Source organism: Podarcis liolepis (genome assembly GCF_965112155.1).
Source record: "Podarcis liolepis genome assembly, chromosome: 18".
In the NCBI taxonomy this organism is placed as follows: Eukaryota; Metazoa; Chordata; class Lepidosauria; order Squamata; family Lacertidae; genus Podarcis; species Podarcis liolepis.
In genome coordinates, this window is record NC_139572.1 from 10191383 (window position 1) to 10209002 (window position 17620).

The following is a 17620-nucleotide window of genomic DNA, read 5'->3' on the forward strand; positions in this document are numbered from 1 at the left end:
TGGCAGCGGTTCTCTAGGGGTTCAGGTGAGGTTTGCTCCCAGCCGCACCTGAGATGCTGTTGGGGATTCGAACCCAGGACCTACTGCGTGCAAAGCAGATGCTCTGCAGTTGAGCGATGGCCTTTCTCCTAAATAAAAAAAATCCTTCCAGTAGGACCTTAAAGACCAACTAAGTTAGTTCTTGGTATGAGCTTTCGTGTGCATGCACACTTCTTCAGATACACTGAAACAGAAGATGCCAGATCCTTCTATATAGTGAGAAGGTGGGGAGGGGTATTACTCAGAAGGGTGGTGGGAATGGGAGATTGGCAGATAGCTGAGATGAGCCTGTAGACGACTCTTAACGACTGCAATAGGTCTTACAGGAAAAGGCAAGGGGTGAGAAGGTGAGAAATGGCTCAGTCATGTATGATGAGATAAGAATCCAATGTCTCTGTTCAGACCAGGTCTCTCCATGGTTTTAAGTTTGGTAATGAGTTGCAATTCAGCAGCTTCTCTTTCCAGTCTATTTCTGAAATTCCTTTGTAGTAAAACAGCTACTTTGAGATCTTGTCTAGAATGTCCTGGGAGATTGAAGTGTTCTCCTACTGGTTTCTCTGTTTTGTTTTGTTTTTATTATTATTATTTTGACTATGGCAGACCAACACGGCTACCTATCTGTAACTTTCTCCTAAAGAAAAGGAGCAAGATTCTAGTCCTCACAGTTCTGTATGGCTTAAACTGGAACATGAGGATCTGCCTTGGAGCAAGTCTTCCCAAAGGTCCAATGAACGTAGCAGAGTCTCTACACTGCTGTCGACACAAAAATGGCAGGGGCTCTCTAGGGGTTCAGAGAGGGGCCCTACCTGAAGATGCCAGGGTTCGAACTGGGAACAGGCAGAGTAGGCACCAGCCCATGGGCCCCACTCCTTTTAGAGGCCCCACGACAACAGATCAATATAAGATTGATGTGATATTGAAATAAAATTGGCTTATTGAAATTGTTGGTTGGTAAAAGCAACAACATATTAGGAGATAATTTGCACAGCTCCCCCCCCCGAGATTTTTACTACCCAGTGGCCTCCACGGGGTTTAATCCAGGGCTGGAACCGGGGACCTCCTGCAGGCATACCGCTGCCGCACCTCTGAGCTGGGCCCTTCCAATAAAGAGTCTTACCTCCGCCACAGAGGGCCGAGCATTTTGTCCACGAGACATACTGCCACAAGTACTGGGCGACGGAACCACGGACGATGGGTGCATTGAACTTGTAGCGGATTCTCTGCAGTTCTTCCCTGACGAGCACCTAGGGGTGGGGGGGAGAGGGAATAGGGAGACATGGTTGGTGGAGAACCCCACACTTTCCCAAAAGGACCTTGGAAGCAGAATTATCTGCTGGAAAATAAAGTAGCTGTTCTGTCGCGTGACTTGTGGGACGTTATTGCAAAACAATTCATGTTTTGCCAGATGGGCACACGAAGGGGCAAAGGTTCACAGAGGTTTCCTACAAAATTTGCTAGAAGGAACTCTTCCTGAGATCACTTCCTTTGTCTGTCTTGGCAGGAAGCTGTAGTACTAAATCCTTCTTTCCTGTCTCAGCATCTCTCTCCAAGTTGGCCACACATGCATGCCTAGTTCAGGCACCATTTTTGAACTCAAGATTTTGGACTTTTGTAACTTAGATAGTGGTTATAAGTCTGCTTTCATTTTGCTATTGTACCTCCTTCTTCAAGACCGAGCTTATGTAAGTAAATACTACTTTTACTTCTTCACAAAGCAATGTCATCATCATTATTATATCATTATACTGAAAAGTTGGAAGGGATCTTGAGGGTCATCTAGCCCAACCCCCTGCAACGCAGGAATTTTTTGCGCAACACAGGATTCGAACCCACAACCCCAAGATTAAGAGTTAAATGCTCTACCAAATGAGCTATCCCAGGTCCGTGGGACTGTTATTTTTAAGGGGGAGAAAAGGGGTACTGCCGGGGAAAACCCAGTCTGCCTTAAAGCACCCCAGATTATTGTTTCTAGAAGATTAAATCACCCTTGTTTTAGCTTCCAAGTTGAAAGCTACAGAGTATGGTAGTCTGCTGATCTCACGCACGTGAGCAAGGAAAGATAACAACTAAATAATATATGCTCTCCTAAGGCCTGAGGTCTACATTGCATGACCCCCGCGCCTACAAGCATCACACGACATCCCAATTACATGGCCAATCAGCTTTAGCTGTGTGCTGAGGTCAAACAAGGGCAAATGGAGTCTGTTAGTGGGCATGACCATAGCTGTCAACCTTTCCCTTTTCTTGCAAGGAATCCTAGTCAGAATAAGGGAATTTCCCTTAAAAAGAAGGGAAACGTTGACAGCTATGGGCATGGCGTCCTTTACTGGTCGCAGGGAGAATCTTGGCTTATCAGGGATCACCCTAAAGCAGTGTTTCCCCAACTTTTTCGTGCCCCACCACAAAAAGCACTCTTCAGTAGAGCACTGGTACCTGCTTTACAAAGACTGATAGTCTTAGATACCGCATTTAGTAACCCCTGTTCAGTCAACGAACCATGACGATGAGGGTGACGTTGGTGGGGCCCAGGGATTCCAGGGACTCCAGCTCGTCTTGAGCGCGTCTGTAGTGGAAGGTGGTCCCGGCGATGTCAAAGCGCCGGGGTGGGTCAATGGAGAGCTTTCCGTTGACAAAGTACTCGTCGTTCTCCCCTCTCAGAGCTGGAAAGAGAACCCGGGGTGTGCGTATGTGTGACCAAGTCAGGGGTGGGCTGAAGCACTTACATCCCACCCCCCCAAAGGATACAGGGATATTTTTCATTAAAATCATAATTGTATTATTTGTTCCCCACCCATCTGATTAGGTTGCTCTAGCCACTCTGGGCAGCTTGCAACAAAATATTAAAAGCACAATAAAACATCAGCCATTAAAAACTTCCCTATATGGGGCTGCCTTCAAATGTCTTCTAAACATCAGATAGTTGTTTATTTGCTTGACATCTGACCACCGAGAAGGCCCTCTGCCTTGTTCCCTGCAACCTCACTTTTCGCAGGGAGGGAACCGCCAGAAGGCCCTCAGAGGTGGACCTCAGTGTCCGGGCTGAACGATGGGGTGGAGATGCTCCTTCAGGTATTCAGGGCTGAGGCCATTTAGGGCTTTAAAGGTCACAACCAACACTTTGAATTGTACTGGGAGCCATTGTAGGTCTTTTCGGACCGGTGTTATATGGTCCTGCCAATGGCTCCCAGTCACCAGTCCAGCAGTCGCATTCTAGATTAGTTGTGGTTTCCGAGTCACTTTTGAAGGTAGCTCCACGGAAAGCACATGGCAGTAGTCCAAGCGGGAGATAACCCACATGCAAAACCAGAGGTTGGAGGTCACCTCAAGGACAACCAGTCTGGGGTATCCCTCCTTAGCTAAGGTTTCTCACCAAGGTAGTTCAAGGAAAGGTTGAGCTCCCGGATGTCGATATGCACCGATCCTTTGGGGATCCATATCACCTCTTCGTAGCCTGTGCGGCAGATGGACATAATAAACCAAGGTAAGTTCTAAGGGGTGCTCAATGTTCAAAAAGCCAAGAGAGAAAATTTGGTGCAGGGAATTGCAAAGCACATGAAGAATTGTGTTGATGCTGTCTTCTACTAAGTCAGTACTGGGATGGGAGACCAGGCTTCAAATTAGCGTTTTTTAAGGGCACTGGTCAATAGGCATTACAGGCATTGGGCAATAGGTGCTATGCACAGCTGGGAACCTCCCCAATCAAGTTCCACCTGTGCAATTTATTTTTGAAAGCACCTGCCTTGGAATAGAAAAACATTTGCCTACAACATGTCAGAACCGTCTTGGCCACTCTCTGAGCTGTACATTTGTCCACCCATTGGGTCACCAGGCAAACCTCACCTCCGTCCGGCAGCGAGTGGTTGAAAAGTCCTTCAATGGTCTCGCAGGAGCTCCCGTCCCCTCCGCAGACTCGGCACTTGTCCTCCTTGGTGTCCGAGCCCAGGATGCGGTCGCAGCCCACGTGCTTATAGGAAACAAAAGGAGAGGTTTGACGGAGGAAGTTCTTGGAAGAGTTAGGGATGGGCGATATCGGGTTTTCAACATTGTGATAGATCACCAGCTAAATGCTGCGATATACTGATATATCACGATGCCTGAAATAAGGATGGAGCTATGTAGCGCGCCAGTGTGGTGTAGTGATTAAGAGCAGTAGACTCGTAATCTGGTGAACCGGGTTCGTGTCTCCGCTCCTCCACATGCAGCTGCTGGGCTAGTCACACTTCTCTGAAGTCTCTCAGCCCCACTCTCCTCACATAGTGTTTGTTGTGGGGGAGGAAGGGAAAGGAGAATGTTAGCCGCTTTGAGACTCCTAAGGGTAGTGATAAAGCGGGATATCAAATCCAAACTCCTCCTCCTCCTCCTCTTCTTCTTCTTCTTCTTCTTCTTCTTCTTCTTCTTCTTCTTCACAGATTTCCCCCGCATCAATATTTTTGCATAGCACATACACACATCGTGATTTGGGATATATTGCCAAGGTCAAAAATTAAGAAACTGATATCATGGTATGATCTTCAAACCGGTTTTGGACGATATATTGATATATCGCCCAGCCCTAACGAGCACCAACCTGGATAGCCTTAAAAGAAAGCAGGCCTTTCTAAAGAGGAATGGTAGAAGACAAGAGCCTGGTTTTGGTTTGGCCAATGGCCCGTTTGCTCCAGCATCCTCTTCTCACAGTGGCCGGCCAGATTCCTCCAGGATGCCCGCAGGCAGGAGACAAAGGAGCAAGCCCTGTGCCTCTCACTGTGATGCATAAAAAACTAAGAAGAGCCTGCAGCTGGGACTCATCTAGTCCTGCCTCCTGTCCTCGCAGTGTCCAATCAAATGCCCCCCTAAGAAGCCCAAGCAGGATGTGAGAGTAATAGCCTTCTCTTGCTCTCCACCATTCTAAGGTAGACTGTCTCTGCCTATGAAGGCTCTATTTGTGAATCGCCAGAAACTAAGTGCCAACCAGATGCCCATGATGGGAAGCCCGCAAGCAGAAGCCGACCATCACAGCAAACCTCCCTCCTGTGGCACCCAGCAACTGGGATTTCAGAGGTAGACTGCCCGAGTCCAGGAGGTGATATGCAGCCATCGTGCCTAGCAGCCACTGACAGCCTTATAGTCCCTGAATTTGTCTAATCCCTTCAGTAAGCCTGATCCAGCAGGCTCTTCTTATGGCCTTAAATCATGCCCCCCCCTCTAAATGGAAAAGCCCCCCAATGCATAAATCTTTCCTTGTAGAGAACGTGGACCAACCTCCCCCTCCCGACGGTCCCAGAAGCCGCCCATTAAACCTCAGTCAGTCGGAGGCCTACTGGCAGCGAGGAGGAGTGGTTACAGCGCTGGAAAATCACCTTGCACTCTCCATTGACACAGATGTCGTTGGAGTCCTGGCGGCAGGGTGTTCCATCCACCACGGCTGCCGCCCTCTCCGTGTAGAAGTTGAAACCTTCCGCCAGGCAGTTGAGCGAACAGGACTTGACGCCTCCTGCGGAGAGGTGGCAATTTCAAACCACTAGATCAGAGAGGCTGGATTGGGAATGGGTGAAAGTTGCCCCACGCCCTCCCCCCAGGGTGTGTGTGTGTGGAAACGGCCTTACCTCCTCGGTACGTCTTCCAGGTGTAATACTTTCCTCGGAAGGGGATATTATCAAACTCGGCACACTGCAGTTCTCGGAAGTCTTGCGAGCCTGGTAGGCAGTCCTGGGGCGGGGGCACAGAAAGATCACCAAATTTATTATCGGCTCTCTGGGGCTGAGAGGTGTTGCTTCTTTTAATGCCTGGAAGCAGAGATGGCGCATTCTGGACCCCACAGTTGACTTTGCTGGGAGGTGCAAGGCAGACGCTCCATGACTGAGCTATAAGGCTGGGAGCTGTTGTCACTTCTCACATCTGCTTATCATTATTAATATTTATTAAATTTGTATACCTCCCTTCACCCGAAGTTCACAGGCAGCTCATGACATAAACATTCAAAACAAGAACCCAAAATACAGTTATTGATTGGGGGGGGGCAATCCTAAACCCTAGAAATTGACAAATGGTAAGGTAAAGGTAAAGGTACCCCTGACCATTAGGTCCAGTCGTGGCCGACTCTGGGGTTGCGGCACTCATCTTGCTTTATTGGCCAAGGGAGCCGGCTCATGTGGCCAGCATGACTAAGCCGCTTCTGGTGAACCAGAGCAGCACATGGAAACGCCGTTTACCTTCCTGCCGGAGCGGTACCTATTTATCTACTTGCACTTTGATGTGCTTTCGAACTGCTAGGTTGGCAGGAGACAAATGGTAGGATTTCGATTAATTGGGATGTGGATGAAAGTACAGTATGCAGAGCTGTGCCAGACAGGAATTCCCTGGGCTGGCTTCTGCAAACCAGCCTGGCTAGCAAATAGCAAATCTGTCAACAATGGCACCGGCTTGAGCCCTAGATTATGGGTGCCCTGTGGCAAGCACAAGATGTACAAAGAACAAATCTGTTAACATGACAAAAGGTGCTGATGTGCCATCAGAGAGGAATTCTGTGGCCTGGGGAAGCAGACGGTGCCAAGGTGATGGGTGTGTGTGTGACAGGGAAAGAGTCTTTCAGCAAGGTGTGCTGGGAAGAAGAAAGGGAGAGAAGGATGGGATCCATCTTGGGCAGGCTGGCTGTAGGCCAGCTGGGAGAGATACCTTGGACTCCAGGGCTGCACAAGCCCCTCTTGAAATGACCATGCTGTAAGATCGGGACTCCCTCCAGGCAGACTGAAGGTGTAAACAGGGGAATAAACCACATTTCTTAAAGCTATGGCAGTCTCCACCGTGTTGCAATTCTCCAAGAGACCACAGACCCTGGGTGAACACTCAGAAACCCTTGGGATCTTGCTGCCTCTCAGCAGAGAGTGGGGGTGGTGCTCATCATTCGTAACAATCCATTCCTTTGCCCCCACCGTCCTCCCATCCCAGAATCCCTTGCTACTCACGTCAGTGTTACAAGACCGGTAACGCTTCCGTTCCCCGAGACAGTATTTCCCACCAATCGTCGGCCTTTGAAAGAGAGAAAAGGAGGAAGACATGGAAAATGGTGTCCCAGGGAACACAGGAGATGTCTTGGGTGTTTATGCAAGTGTCCACTTACCGTGGGCTGTCGCAGTGACGGATGGATGAGGAGACGCCTCCCCCACAAGTCCGGCTGCACTCTCCCCATGGTGACCACGTCCCCCAGGCTCCGTCCACACCCTCTGGCCGTGTGCCGAAAGGAACACACTCCCGTTTGTAGCACCACTGGCGGTGGATACAGAGGATGGAGGGAAGAAGAGAGACCCACCGGTCAACAACAACACCCCCCACCTCGCTGGCATTCATGCGTCTGACCTCAGCAGGACTGCATGATTATGGGTACACTGGCCGCCTGGAAGGGATCCCAAAGGCCATCTAGTCCAACCCTCTTGCAAGGCAGGAATTGCTGTTGTGGGTTAGGGTACAGCAAGGGTGGCCCTGCCTCTTACCCCCCTCTCGATGGTGTTAGTCTGACAGATGGTCCCCTCGGCCGCCGGGATGCTGTTGGTGATGCATCGGTTGCTCTTGCTAAGGCACCAGAGCTCGTTGCAAACTTCCTGGAGGAGGAGGAGAAGAAGGACCAGTGGGTGGGTGGGGGCGCAGGCGGAGCTGGGAGGAGGGGTGCACGGCCGCAGAGGTTGGTGGTGCTACGTGACATCTTGGACTAAGGAGGGAGGTGGCAACTGATGACTGGAGACTGAAGGAAGGATTAAAGAAACACAATAGGTCTCTGTGGAGACTAGGTCTGGGAGATACCTGGTTTTCAACACCAGCTAAACATCACAATATATCACAAGGTCTGAAATACAGTGGTGCCCCGCAAGACGAATGCCTCGCAAGACGAAAAACTGGCTAGACGAAAGGGTTTTGCGGTTTTGAGCTGCTTCGCACGACGAATTTCCCTATGGGCTTGCTTTGCAAGACGAAAACGTCTTGCATTTTTTGCAAGTTTGTTTCCTTTTTCTTAACACCATTAATACAGTTGCGACTTGACTTCGAGGAGCTACTCATAGAACGTGGTGTGGTAGCCTTTTTTGAGGTTTTTGGTGATTTTTGAAGCTTTTCCAAAACTTTTCCGACACCGTGCTTCGCAAGACGAAAAATTCGCTAGACGAAAAAGCTCGCGGAACGAATTAATTTCGTCTTGCGAGGCACCACTGTAAGGAGCTATGTAAAGGCATTGGCTGGTTTCATGGTTTCCCCTGCATCATGACTTTTGCATAGCACACATACACAGGCTGGGAGCCTCAATGTCGCTCCTCTGTAGGCTTCAGCCGGGGCAAAAAACCTGACTAGCCCCACCTCCCCGTAGCTACGGCTCTGCATTAAAGTCAGTGAATTGTAGCAAACTGCACTAAACTCAGTAGACCCATTAACATCAATGGATCTGTCAAACTATGCTTTTACTCAGTGGAGTCATTTAAGTCAGTGGGTTGCCTCGAATTATATCATGCTGTGAGGAGCTCCTTGGGGTATAGGAAGGGCTACAAAGGAAGAAGGTTGCTGATTCCATTTCCCCACCCCCACCCCACCCTCTCACCATTCCCCATCCATTAATAAGCAAAAATACTGCTTTTGAAAATCATCAAAGTGGAGAGAAAAAATTGGTGGAATTCTCATGGGTGGAGTACAGGGGTTAATATACAGTCGTACCTTGGAAGTCAAACAGAATCCGTTCCAGAAGTTTGTTCGACTTCCAAACGTTTGAAAACCAAATCCTGGCTTCTGATTGGCTGCAGGAAGCCACGGAAGCCACGTCGGATGTTCGGGTTCCAAAAGAACATTCGCAAACCGGAACACTCCCTTTCGGGTTTGCGGTGTTCGGGAGCCAAAACGTCCAAGTTCCAGGGCGTTTGGGATCCAAGGCACGACTGTATTCCTTTTGAGGTGGTCAAGGGGTAATAATAATAATAATAATAATAATAATAATAATAATAATAATAATAATTGATACGCCCCCCATCTGACTGGGTTACCCCAGCCACTCTGGGCGGCTTCCAACAAATGGAAATACACTTGGAAGCATCCTTCCATTCATTCTGCAGAGCTTTGCAGTCTTCCCAGGTGCCCACAGTGCAATCAAATCAGTTCAGTCACAGAATCAAAGAACTGTAGAGTTGGGACTCCAATGGTCATTTAATCCAATTCCCTGCAGTGCAGGAGCCACATGCAAAGTATCCCTAAAGAACTGTGTTGGTAGTGCTTCCCATGAAGAAGCTTTTTCTACATCAGGAAGTGTGGTCACCCAGGGAGGCTGTGGGGCACAGAGGACATATTGCCTGGGGAAAATGTTTATTGGGAACGAAACATACACCTGCCTAAAAATGTCCAGAAGTCTCTCCAGGAACTCCCAACTGCCCTGTGAACCAGGCAGAAAAGGGGGAAGCCTCTTTCGCAGGAGGAGAGTGGTTTTTAAAAACAACAGGGCTGTGGCTGGTTTAAAGGCTGGCCGGTGGGCGCAAAACGCCTTGCCCGATGGGGTAAGCCCACCCCTCCACCCCTCCACGTTGGGAATCAAGAGTAAAAGCAGGAAGGCTCTCTACCCCATATTTACACTGGCGAGATTTGACTCCGTACTGAAAGCGGCACTGCTCATCTGCATCGTAAGCCTGTCCTGGGGCCACCGTTGGGTAGACGAAATCCTGCTTGGGTGGAGCATTGTTCAGGCAGAGGCCCATCCCAGAGCTGGAGCAGCAGAGAGAAACAAAGGAGAAAGACATGATGGTCTGAGTGCGAGAAGAGTTTTATTTATAATGAGCTGCAATTCCACATCAACGTAGAGAAATTATGCAAAATTATGCAAGCATAGCCTAAGTAGCTGGCTTCATTCTTCATCTTGTAGAGCATGAAGCTCTTAATCTCAGGGTCATTTCAAGTCCCATGTTGAACAAAAAGATTCCTGCATTGCAGTGGGTTGGACTAGATGACCCACAGGGGTCCCTTCCACCTCCATGATTCTGTGATTCTGTCAGACACCTAAAGTAGAATTTGGAATGGTAGCATTAAACCACCACATATTTTAATCTATAGTTTTAAAGACTGAAGCAATGGAACAAAACACACTGAATAGCCATTTCTAGTTACAAACGCTCAGTAGAAGAGTCGTATTAATCCCTTTGAACATGATCCAACTCAGCTGTTTCCTTGATTTTGTCTTGGAGTGAATCTCCTCAGCATCATCCAGAACCAAGTTCAAATCCAATAACAGTAAGAGCTGTTCGACAGTGGAATTTGCTGCCCAGGAGTGTGGTGGAGTCTCCTCCTTTGGAGGTCTTTAAGCAGAGGCTTGACAACCATATGTCAGGAGTGCTCTGATGGTGTTTCCTGCTTGGCAGGGGGTTGGACTCGATGGCCCTTGTGGTCTCTTCCAACTCTAGGATTCTATGAACACAGCCTTCTATCCTTGTGTTCACCTCTTCATACAGTCCCACCTGAATTCTGGACCTGTTTTGTAGGTATCTGAAGATGAGGTTGATGGGCTGCGCCATTGCTTTCTGCATCTTCTGGCCTTGCCCGCCATGGCCGACACCTGGGCTTGGAATGACCCCCCCCCCCACAAGACAACCCTACTTCTAAGGGATGGGGGCCCCTTCTAAGAAGACGCGTGGAATCATAGAATTGTAGAGTTGGACTGAGGATCATCTAGTCCAATCCCCTGCAATGAAGGAATCTTTTGCCTGACATGGGGCTCGAACCCATGAACCTGAGATTAAGAGTCTCGTGCTCCACCAGCTGATCATTGGAAAGAAATGGCCACCAACCTAGATGGCCTTAAAAAAGGATTGGACTATATGGAACTTGCCGAACTGACTAGGAGACTCTGGTGGACGGTGGAAGAAGATTGGAAGAAGTTTAAAATATATTTGAAAAAATATGTTACTATTTAAATCTTAGAAAAGCTTTGGAAGTGGATATAGGCTGTAGGGTTAGAAGTAGAAGATAGCGTATTTTAAAATAGTATTATTTGTAAGGGATAATATGTGAAGATTTTAATGGTAAAAGTAAGTGTGATAAAAAATGGTTAAAAATTATGATATATGTAAACTGCTAAAGATGAGGTAAAACGAAAATCAGATAGGGGGGAAGCTCACTAAACAATGCTTAGAAAAAATAAGGATAAGACGAGAATTTGTTTGTATTGTTTGTTTTTCTATTTGCGTTGGTTATTAGTGATATAAAATGAATAAAAAAAATTGGGGGGGGGAAGAATTGGACAAAATCATGCAAGGAAGGGCTATCGATGGCTACTGCCCACAATGGTTGCGCTCTCCTTCCACAGTTGGAGGAAGCAATGCTTCTGAGTACCAGTTGCTGGAAACCGCAGGAGGGAAGAGTGTTCTTTTGCTCAAATCCTGCTTGCTGGTTCCGCACAGGCATCTGGTTGATCACTGGACCAGATGGGCCCCTGGACTCATCCAGCAGGACTCTTCATATTCTTATGCACAACAATACTAAGTATGGAAAGCAGGACCCCAAATAATAAATACAGTGGTACCTCAGGTTACATACGCTTCAGGTTACATACGCTTCAGGTTACAGACTCCACTAACCCAGAAATAGTATCTCGGGTTAAGAACTTTGCTTCAGGATGAGAACAGAAATCGTGCTCCGGCGGCGCGGCAGCAGCAGGAGGCCCCATTAGCTAAAGTAGTGCTTCAGGTTAAGAACAGTTTCAGGTTAAGTACAGACCTTCGGAACGAATTAAGTACTTAACCCGAGGTACCACTGTAAACCCAGAAGACCCCCAGCATGCAAAAGGAGCCCATTGTGTCATTTTTGTGTCCACCACTTAAAGGCCAGTTATGGAAAACTTTTGGAACAAAGAGACAGGGGAAATGGAAGTAATGGGGTGGTGTGTGTGATGCTTTGGAGACGCACAGCGGAAAACAGGCAGCCCCTTACTCGAGAAAGCTGGTTATATAGTCCCTACTGCACGTGGACCACACAAAAGGGTTGGTTTTCATGGTGATGTGAGCCGCCATCAGCTTGGCTGTCTCCTGCCCCCGGGAACCACAGCTGTTTCCGACGCCGTCGTGGTTCATGCCAAACCTGGAAGGAGAAGCGTGAAGCCAGAGAAAGAAGGAGCCAGTGTGGTGTAGTGGTTAAGAGCGGTAGTCTCGTAATCTGGGGAACCGGGTTCGCGTCTCCGCTCCTCCACATGCAGCTGCTGGGTGACCTTGGGCCAGTCACACTTCTCTGAAGTCTCTCAGCCCCACTCACGTCACAGAGTGTTTGTTGTGGGGGAGGAAGGGAAAGGAGATTGTTAGCCGCTTTGAGACTCCTTAGGGTAGTGATAAAGCGGGATATCAAATCCAAACATGCCAAACAGGATTATTTGCTGCCTGCTTGGGAGTAAACAGAGCTGCAAGTGGAGAGTCTATTCTGGAATAAACTGGCTGTCAAGTGGGGGAGTCTATCCTGGAATAAATTGATCAGCAAAAGGGGCGTGTATCTCTGAGAAAACTGTCCAACAAGTAAGAGAGCCTAACCTGGCCATTCGGATGTCTTTGACATCTTTAGTACCCCTGCACCAACCCCTCCCACAAGCCCTCTTTTGGGCCTGCGGTTCAGAACACTGCAACATAGCAGAAGTGGCCCTAAAAAACATTAACCAGACACAAGTCCAAACAATTTCCACATCAACCCCACAACCAGGTCTGAACTCTGCTCACGTGTGGCCGATCTCGTGGGCGATAGTGAAAGCTGTCGCCAGGCCGAGGTCTTCGTTGATGGAGCAACTCCGTTCCCGCTCACACATCCCACCCACGGGCGCCAGTCCTGGGAGAAGCAGAGCATTGTCACAGGGAGATGTTATGTCAAAGCAGATTCAGCCACGAGATCCAAAATCCTGATCTGCACATTGCTCTGGAAGGGTAGTTTGTAGCAAAGTCCACCCTCTCCCCAACTGGAATCTGTCCTAGGTTGCGTCACAAACTGATATTGAAATGATGCCTCCCACTCTGCTCTAAAGCGGGGGGGGGGGGGGGGGTAGAAACTGAGCGTTTGAAATGCATTGTGGGAAAAGGCTCCCTACCTACCTAGAGTCCCGCACGGTTTGTTTTTGTAGATGCAGATATCGTATCTAAAAAGCAGGTGCGAGAAGAAGGGAGATACAATTAAGGCACGTTCCATCCTGCCAACTGAACACATAAACGGGGGGCAGGTGGGGCTCGTCCACCTGGGAAGGGAGCCCACCCAGGAGAAGGAAAACTCTGACCCTAAACCTCCGCTGTCTTGTGGCCGAGACATCATTGGGAGAGGAAAAGGCTCAGGAGTAGACCCTCCACAAAAACGGAGCGGAGTCCCTAAGACAGCTGGATGGTGCCTGGTATGCCTCCTTCTGGCAACTCCTGCAGCCAAGCTGGTGCCAAACGTCTTGTTCTGCTTTCCTTTGAGCCACACCAGTGAGGCCACAATGAGGGTCTGGTCATCTGGGCAGCCCAGGACCTCCGGACACACTGCCCAGGCTTGTGCTCCAGGGAGGTCACTTGGGTGCTGTTAGTGCAGCAGTTTGACTTCACCCTTGGAGGCACACTCCATTGTCTCTCATGACAGACAAATGCCAACAACAACAACAACAGCTATTATGGAAATTACAGTTCCGGTGTTTTATAGCTCTTATTTTGGAAAGAAGTGATGTTTGCTGCTCTTATTCTTAAAAATGGAATAAAAATTATTTAATTATGTTAAACAAACAAACATGAAGACAGAGAAACCTTTGGGTTGAGAGAGAATCTCAGCTTGCAAGGGGTTCAAACATGGACATAGCCATGGGTGTGCAGGGGGGGCAGCTGCCCACCCCCAATCAAGTAAATAAATATAAATACCTGATTAACCAATTGCTTTGCAGAAAACTTGGTTCTGCCCCCCCATAATGCCTGCTACCCCTAAAATAATTCCAACGTGGCCCACAAGACCATCTCCCCCAGCCCCGCCCACCTGTCAGCCCTGGGTGACATCAACTGATGGGCAGCATTCAATCCTGCTGGAGTCCGCTTGGCCAATGCATTCCCTGGGGCTGGGAGGATTGAACCACCCTCTCAACAGTGGGCGAGTGGAGGGTTTGATGTCTGGGGGGCAGTCTGAGGTTGGTGTGCCAGTAGCATGCCCCCCCCCCCCCCGCACAATCAGGATGAAACAAGATGTTTCAACTTTGGAGCCAACTGTTCTTTTACCACCAACATGGTTCCGGTATACCTGGTGATCAAAACGGCGGTGTCGTGATTGGCAATGCCGTTGTCCGGGATGGCGTTCCCGTTCCCATTGCGATTCACAATGGATTTCTGCCACTTGCAGAAGCTGTCGAGAGACTTTCCGGCATGGTGGTTGATCTCCAGGGTGGGCTGGAGGAAGAGGGAGAATCGTAAAGGTTTCAGAGAGAGTAAACGTATCAAATTCTCCCACTCTTTGAGACCTCCTGGACAGCATCGTTTGGGGCATGTGAGGAAGGACATTTTCTGTGGCTGCACCAAGACCAGGGAGACAAAGCCCCGTGGCACATGGGGTTTCAGGCACTTACCCAGGGTCTATTTCCTTTGGAGGGTTGAGACACGGCAGAGACCACTGCAGCTTTAAGAAATATGGTTTACTCGCTTGTTTACACCTTCAGTCTGTGTGGCGGGAGTCCAGATCTTACAGCATGGTCACTTCAAGAGAGGCTTGTCTCCCACAGAAGTGCTGTCATGGAGTCCAAGATATCCCCCCCCCCCAGCCAGCCAGCCTGCCTGCAGCCTGCCTGCCCAATATGAATCCCAGCCTTTCTTCTCCCTCTTTCTTCTTCCCAGCACATCTTACTAAAAAAAACACCCCACTTTTCCTGTCACCTCAAGCACACACTGCATCACCTTCGCAACACCTGTCTCCCCAGGCCAAAGGATTCCTCTATCCACATCTTTCATTATGGTAACAGATTTGCTCTTGTTAGGCCGGCCAGGCTGGTTTGCAGAAGCCAGCTCAGAGATTCCCTACCTGGCACAGCTCCATACCCCAATTAATCAAAATCCTACCATCTATTAATTTCTAGGGTTTAGGGGGATTCCCCCCAAAACCTATAGCACATCTCTTATCACCTCCTCTGCAAATATGCTCCTCTTCCCCCACTTTAAAACCAGGGAGAGGACCTAGCAAGCAAGCAACCACCGCCATTTTCTGTTCCCCCTTTTTGCCACCATCATTGTCTGGGGAAGCTTCTCAGTGATACCTGCCCCGGTTCTTTCTCTTGGGGCACCCCCTCACCTGGTCCTCTGTCAGTAGGATGAGCCGGGTCACCAGTATGTTGACAATATTGCCCAGACTTGAGTCTTGGAAAAGTTTAGCAACCTGACCTCCAGGAAACAAGGAAAGACCAGTGTTAAAAAACAAGACGGTTGGTGGCAGCTGAACGATGATGGGCTTTTGTATCTTTTTCAATGGGACAGAGGAAGCTGCCTTAAAACAAGACAGACCATCGGTCAGTGTAGCTCAGTAAAGTCAGCACTGACTGGCAGCAACTCTCCAGGGTTTCTATCTATCTGGAGATGCCAGGGATTAAACCTTTTGCACACAATGCAGATACTCTACAGTGAGCTAAAATATTTCTTAAAAATAAAGCAAGGTCCTAGTGCTCAATATTTATTAATATATTTGCATTTGTTTTTGTACATGAAGTTGCAAACCGTACAAGTGTCCCTATTTTCCAGCATCATTTCCGCATTTACAGAAGCCGTCCTGGTTTCTAAGTATCTCAGAATCTCCTGCTTTTCCTTAGGACGTCCCTATTTTAATCGAAGAAATGTTGGAGGGTATGCAATTGCTTTTTACAACTGTAATTGGTTTAATTGAAAGCATGCCCTATTTTGTGTATAGTTTATACATACACACACACACATACATATAACTATACTATATATGCGTATGTATATATACATATATATATGTAGATATGTATATAAATGTGTGTAGTGTGTGTATAACTTAAAAGATGCTTCATAGGAAGCGATTAAATTAATGAAATATATTACACACTATTATACACACGGGGCTGCTTCCCCTACTTCTGTTGCTCACTAACTCCAGCTACCCCCACCAACCTCATGCTAACCCCAGCACCCCTCTTGTCAACCCTCTTTACATCTCACCCAAACCCCATCCTCTCACGACTCCTTCAAGCCCCACATCCCTGCTTTATTCAAACCTCTGCTTTCATTTATAGCCACCATTTTGCTCTCCTCCCTCGCCCTGAATTCATGCAAATCCAAGCTTGTGTTGGGGCAATTTGTAGCTGCGTGACGACAGCCTTACGTTTCTATGTATATAGGAAGATACATTTCCCAAATGAAAACAAACAGCTAAACTAGGCAGACCTATGGCAAATTGGAGTCAGCCTCCAATAATCGGAGCTAATAATTATCCAAATTGGAGTTAGTTGATGTGTGTAAATGGACTTCAGGAAGCGCTAAGGTACCAGTGGCTGGGTGCTTGGTTATAACACTTACAATATTCATGATGGCCAGGATGTACTGCTCGATGTCCCGCCGGCCGTGGTACCCCACCATCATTTTGTCGGCCACCACGAGGGTCTCCACGTAGCGCTCCGTGCTGACCGACCTCTTCAGCGGAAGCTGCCCCCGTTGGGTGAAGTTGCTCAGCGTCTTCGCTGGGGAGGGTTTCAAGGCCCGCAGCCACCACGGGCGGCCCTTCCACGGCTTCTCGTCTGAAGGGGAAACGGCTGTGAGGCAGACTTTCTTTCTCCTCTGTCCCCCCACAGCGCTTTTTTGGGCAAACCACTCACAATCCCGAAAACCTGCTAGGCCTGACAAATCCAGGTCTGGCTAGTCTCTAAAACACACTAGGCCTGGTCAATCCCTGAGGCTTAGTAGGCCAGGTCAACCAGCCAGCTAATCTTTAAGATGGACTACTAGGCCCTATCAAACTCTAAGGCCTAGTAGGCCCGGCCAGTCCATGGCTTGGCCAACTCCCCCCCCCCCAAGGCCTGGTCAGTCTCTAAATCGTACTAGGCTTGGCCAATACCTGAGGCCTTCTAGGCCCAGAAAATCCCAGAGACCTACTAGGCCCAACCAATCTCCAAGGCCTAGTAGGCTTGGAAAATCCCTGAGGCCTACTAGGCACAGTCATTTCCTGAGGCCTGCTAGGCTCCAGTCAATCCTCAAGGCCTTCTAAGCCTAGAAAATCCCTGAGGCCTACTAGGCCCAGCCAATCCTCAAGACCAACTAGGCCTGAAAAATCCCTGAAGCCTACTGGGCCCAGCCAATCCTTGGCCAATTCCTGAGGCCTACTAGGCCCGGGCAATCCCCAAGGCCCAGTAGGCCTGGAAAATCCCTGAGGCCTACTAGGCTCAGTCACTTCCTGAGGCCTGTTAGGCCCAGTCAATCCTCAAGGCCTTCTAAGCCTGGAAAATCCTTGAGGCCTACTAGGCCCAGCCAATCCATGGCCAATTCCTGGGGCCTACTAGGCCCAGCCAATCTCCAAGGCCTAGTAGGCCTGGAAAATCCCTTAGGCCTACTAGGCCCGGCCAATCCTTGGCCAATCTCCAAGGCCTAGTAGGCCTGGAAAATCCCTGAGG

The 17620-nt window shown here is 48.8% G+C and overlaps 1 protein-coding gene across 3 annotated transcripts in view; it reads right to left on the reverse strand.

Moving 5' to 3' along the window:
* Positions 1-17620, reverse strand: part of ADAMTS10 (ADAM metallopeptidase with thrombospondin type 1 motif 10) — a 44655-nt gene that overhangs the window by 8904 nt on the left and 18131 nt on the right. For 2 of the 3 annotated variants that reach the window (XR_014520978.1, XM_083483662.1), the window contains exons 5-20: positions 16533-16750; positions 15295-15378; positions 14257-14402; positions 13098-13141; positions 12732-12837; positions 11962-12108; positions 9603-9744; positions 7509-7616; positions 7139-7284; positions 6984-7047; positions 5625-5727; positions 5379-5512; positions 3880-4003; positions 3410-3490; positions 2536-2699; positions 1157-1283 (exon numbers count right to left, since the gene is read on the reverse strand). Coding sequence is in view for 2 of the 3 variants with exons in the window: in XM_083483662.1 (XP_083339788.1) it covers positions 1157-1283; positions 2536-2699; positions 3410-3490; positions 3880-4003; positions 5379-5512; positions 5625-5727; positions 6984-7047; positions 7139-7284; positions 7509-7616; positions 9603-9744; positions 11962-12108; positions 12732-12837; positions 13098-13141; positions 14257-14402; positions 15295-15378; positions 16533-16750 (1938 nt within the window). In the remaining variant the exon portion in view is untranslated. The remainder of the gene's footprint in view (positions 1-1156; positions 1284-2535; positions 2700-3409; positions 3491-3879; positions 4004-5378; positions 5513-5624; positions 5728-6983; positions 7048-7138; positions 7285-7508; positions 7617-9602; positions 9745-11961; positions 12109-12731; positions 12838-13097; positions 13142-14256; positions 14403-15294; positions 15379-16532; positions 16751-17620) is intronic. The other variant, XM_083483663.1, reaches the window with a different exon arrangement.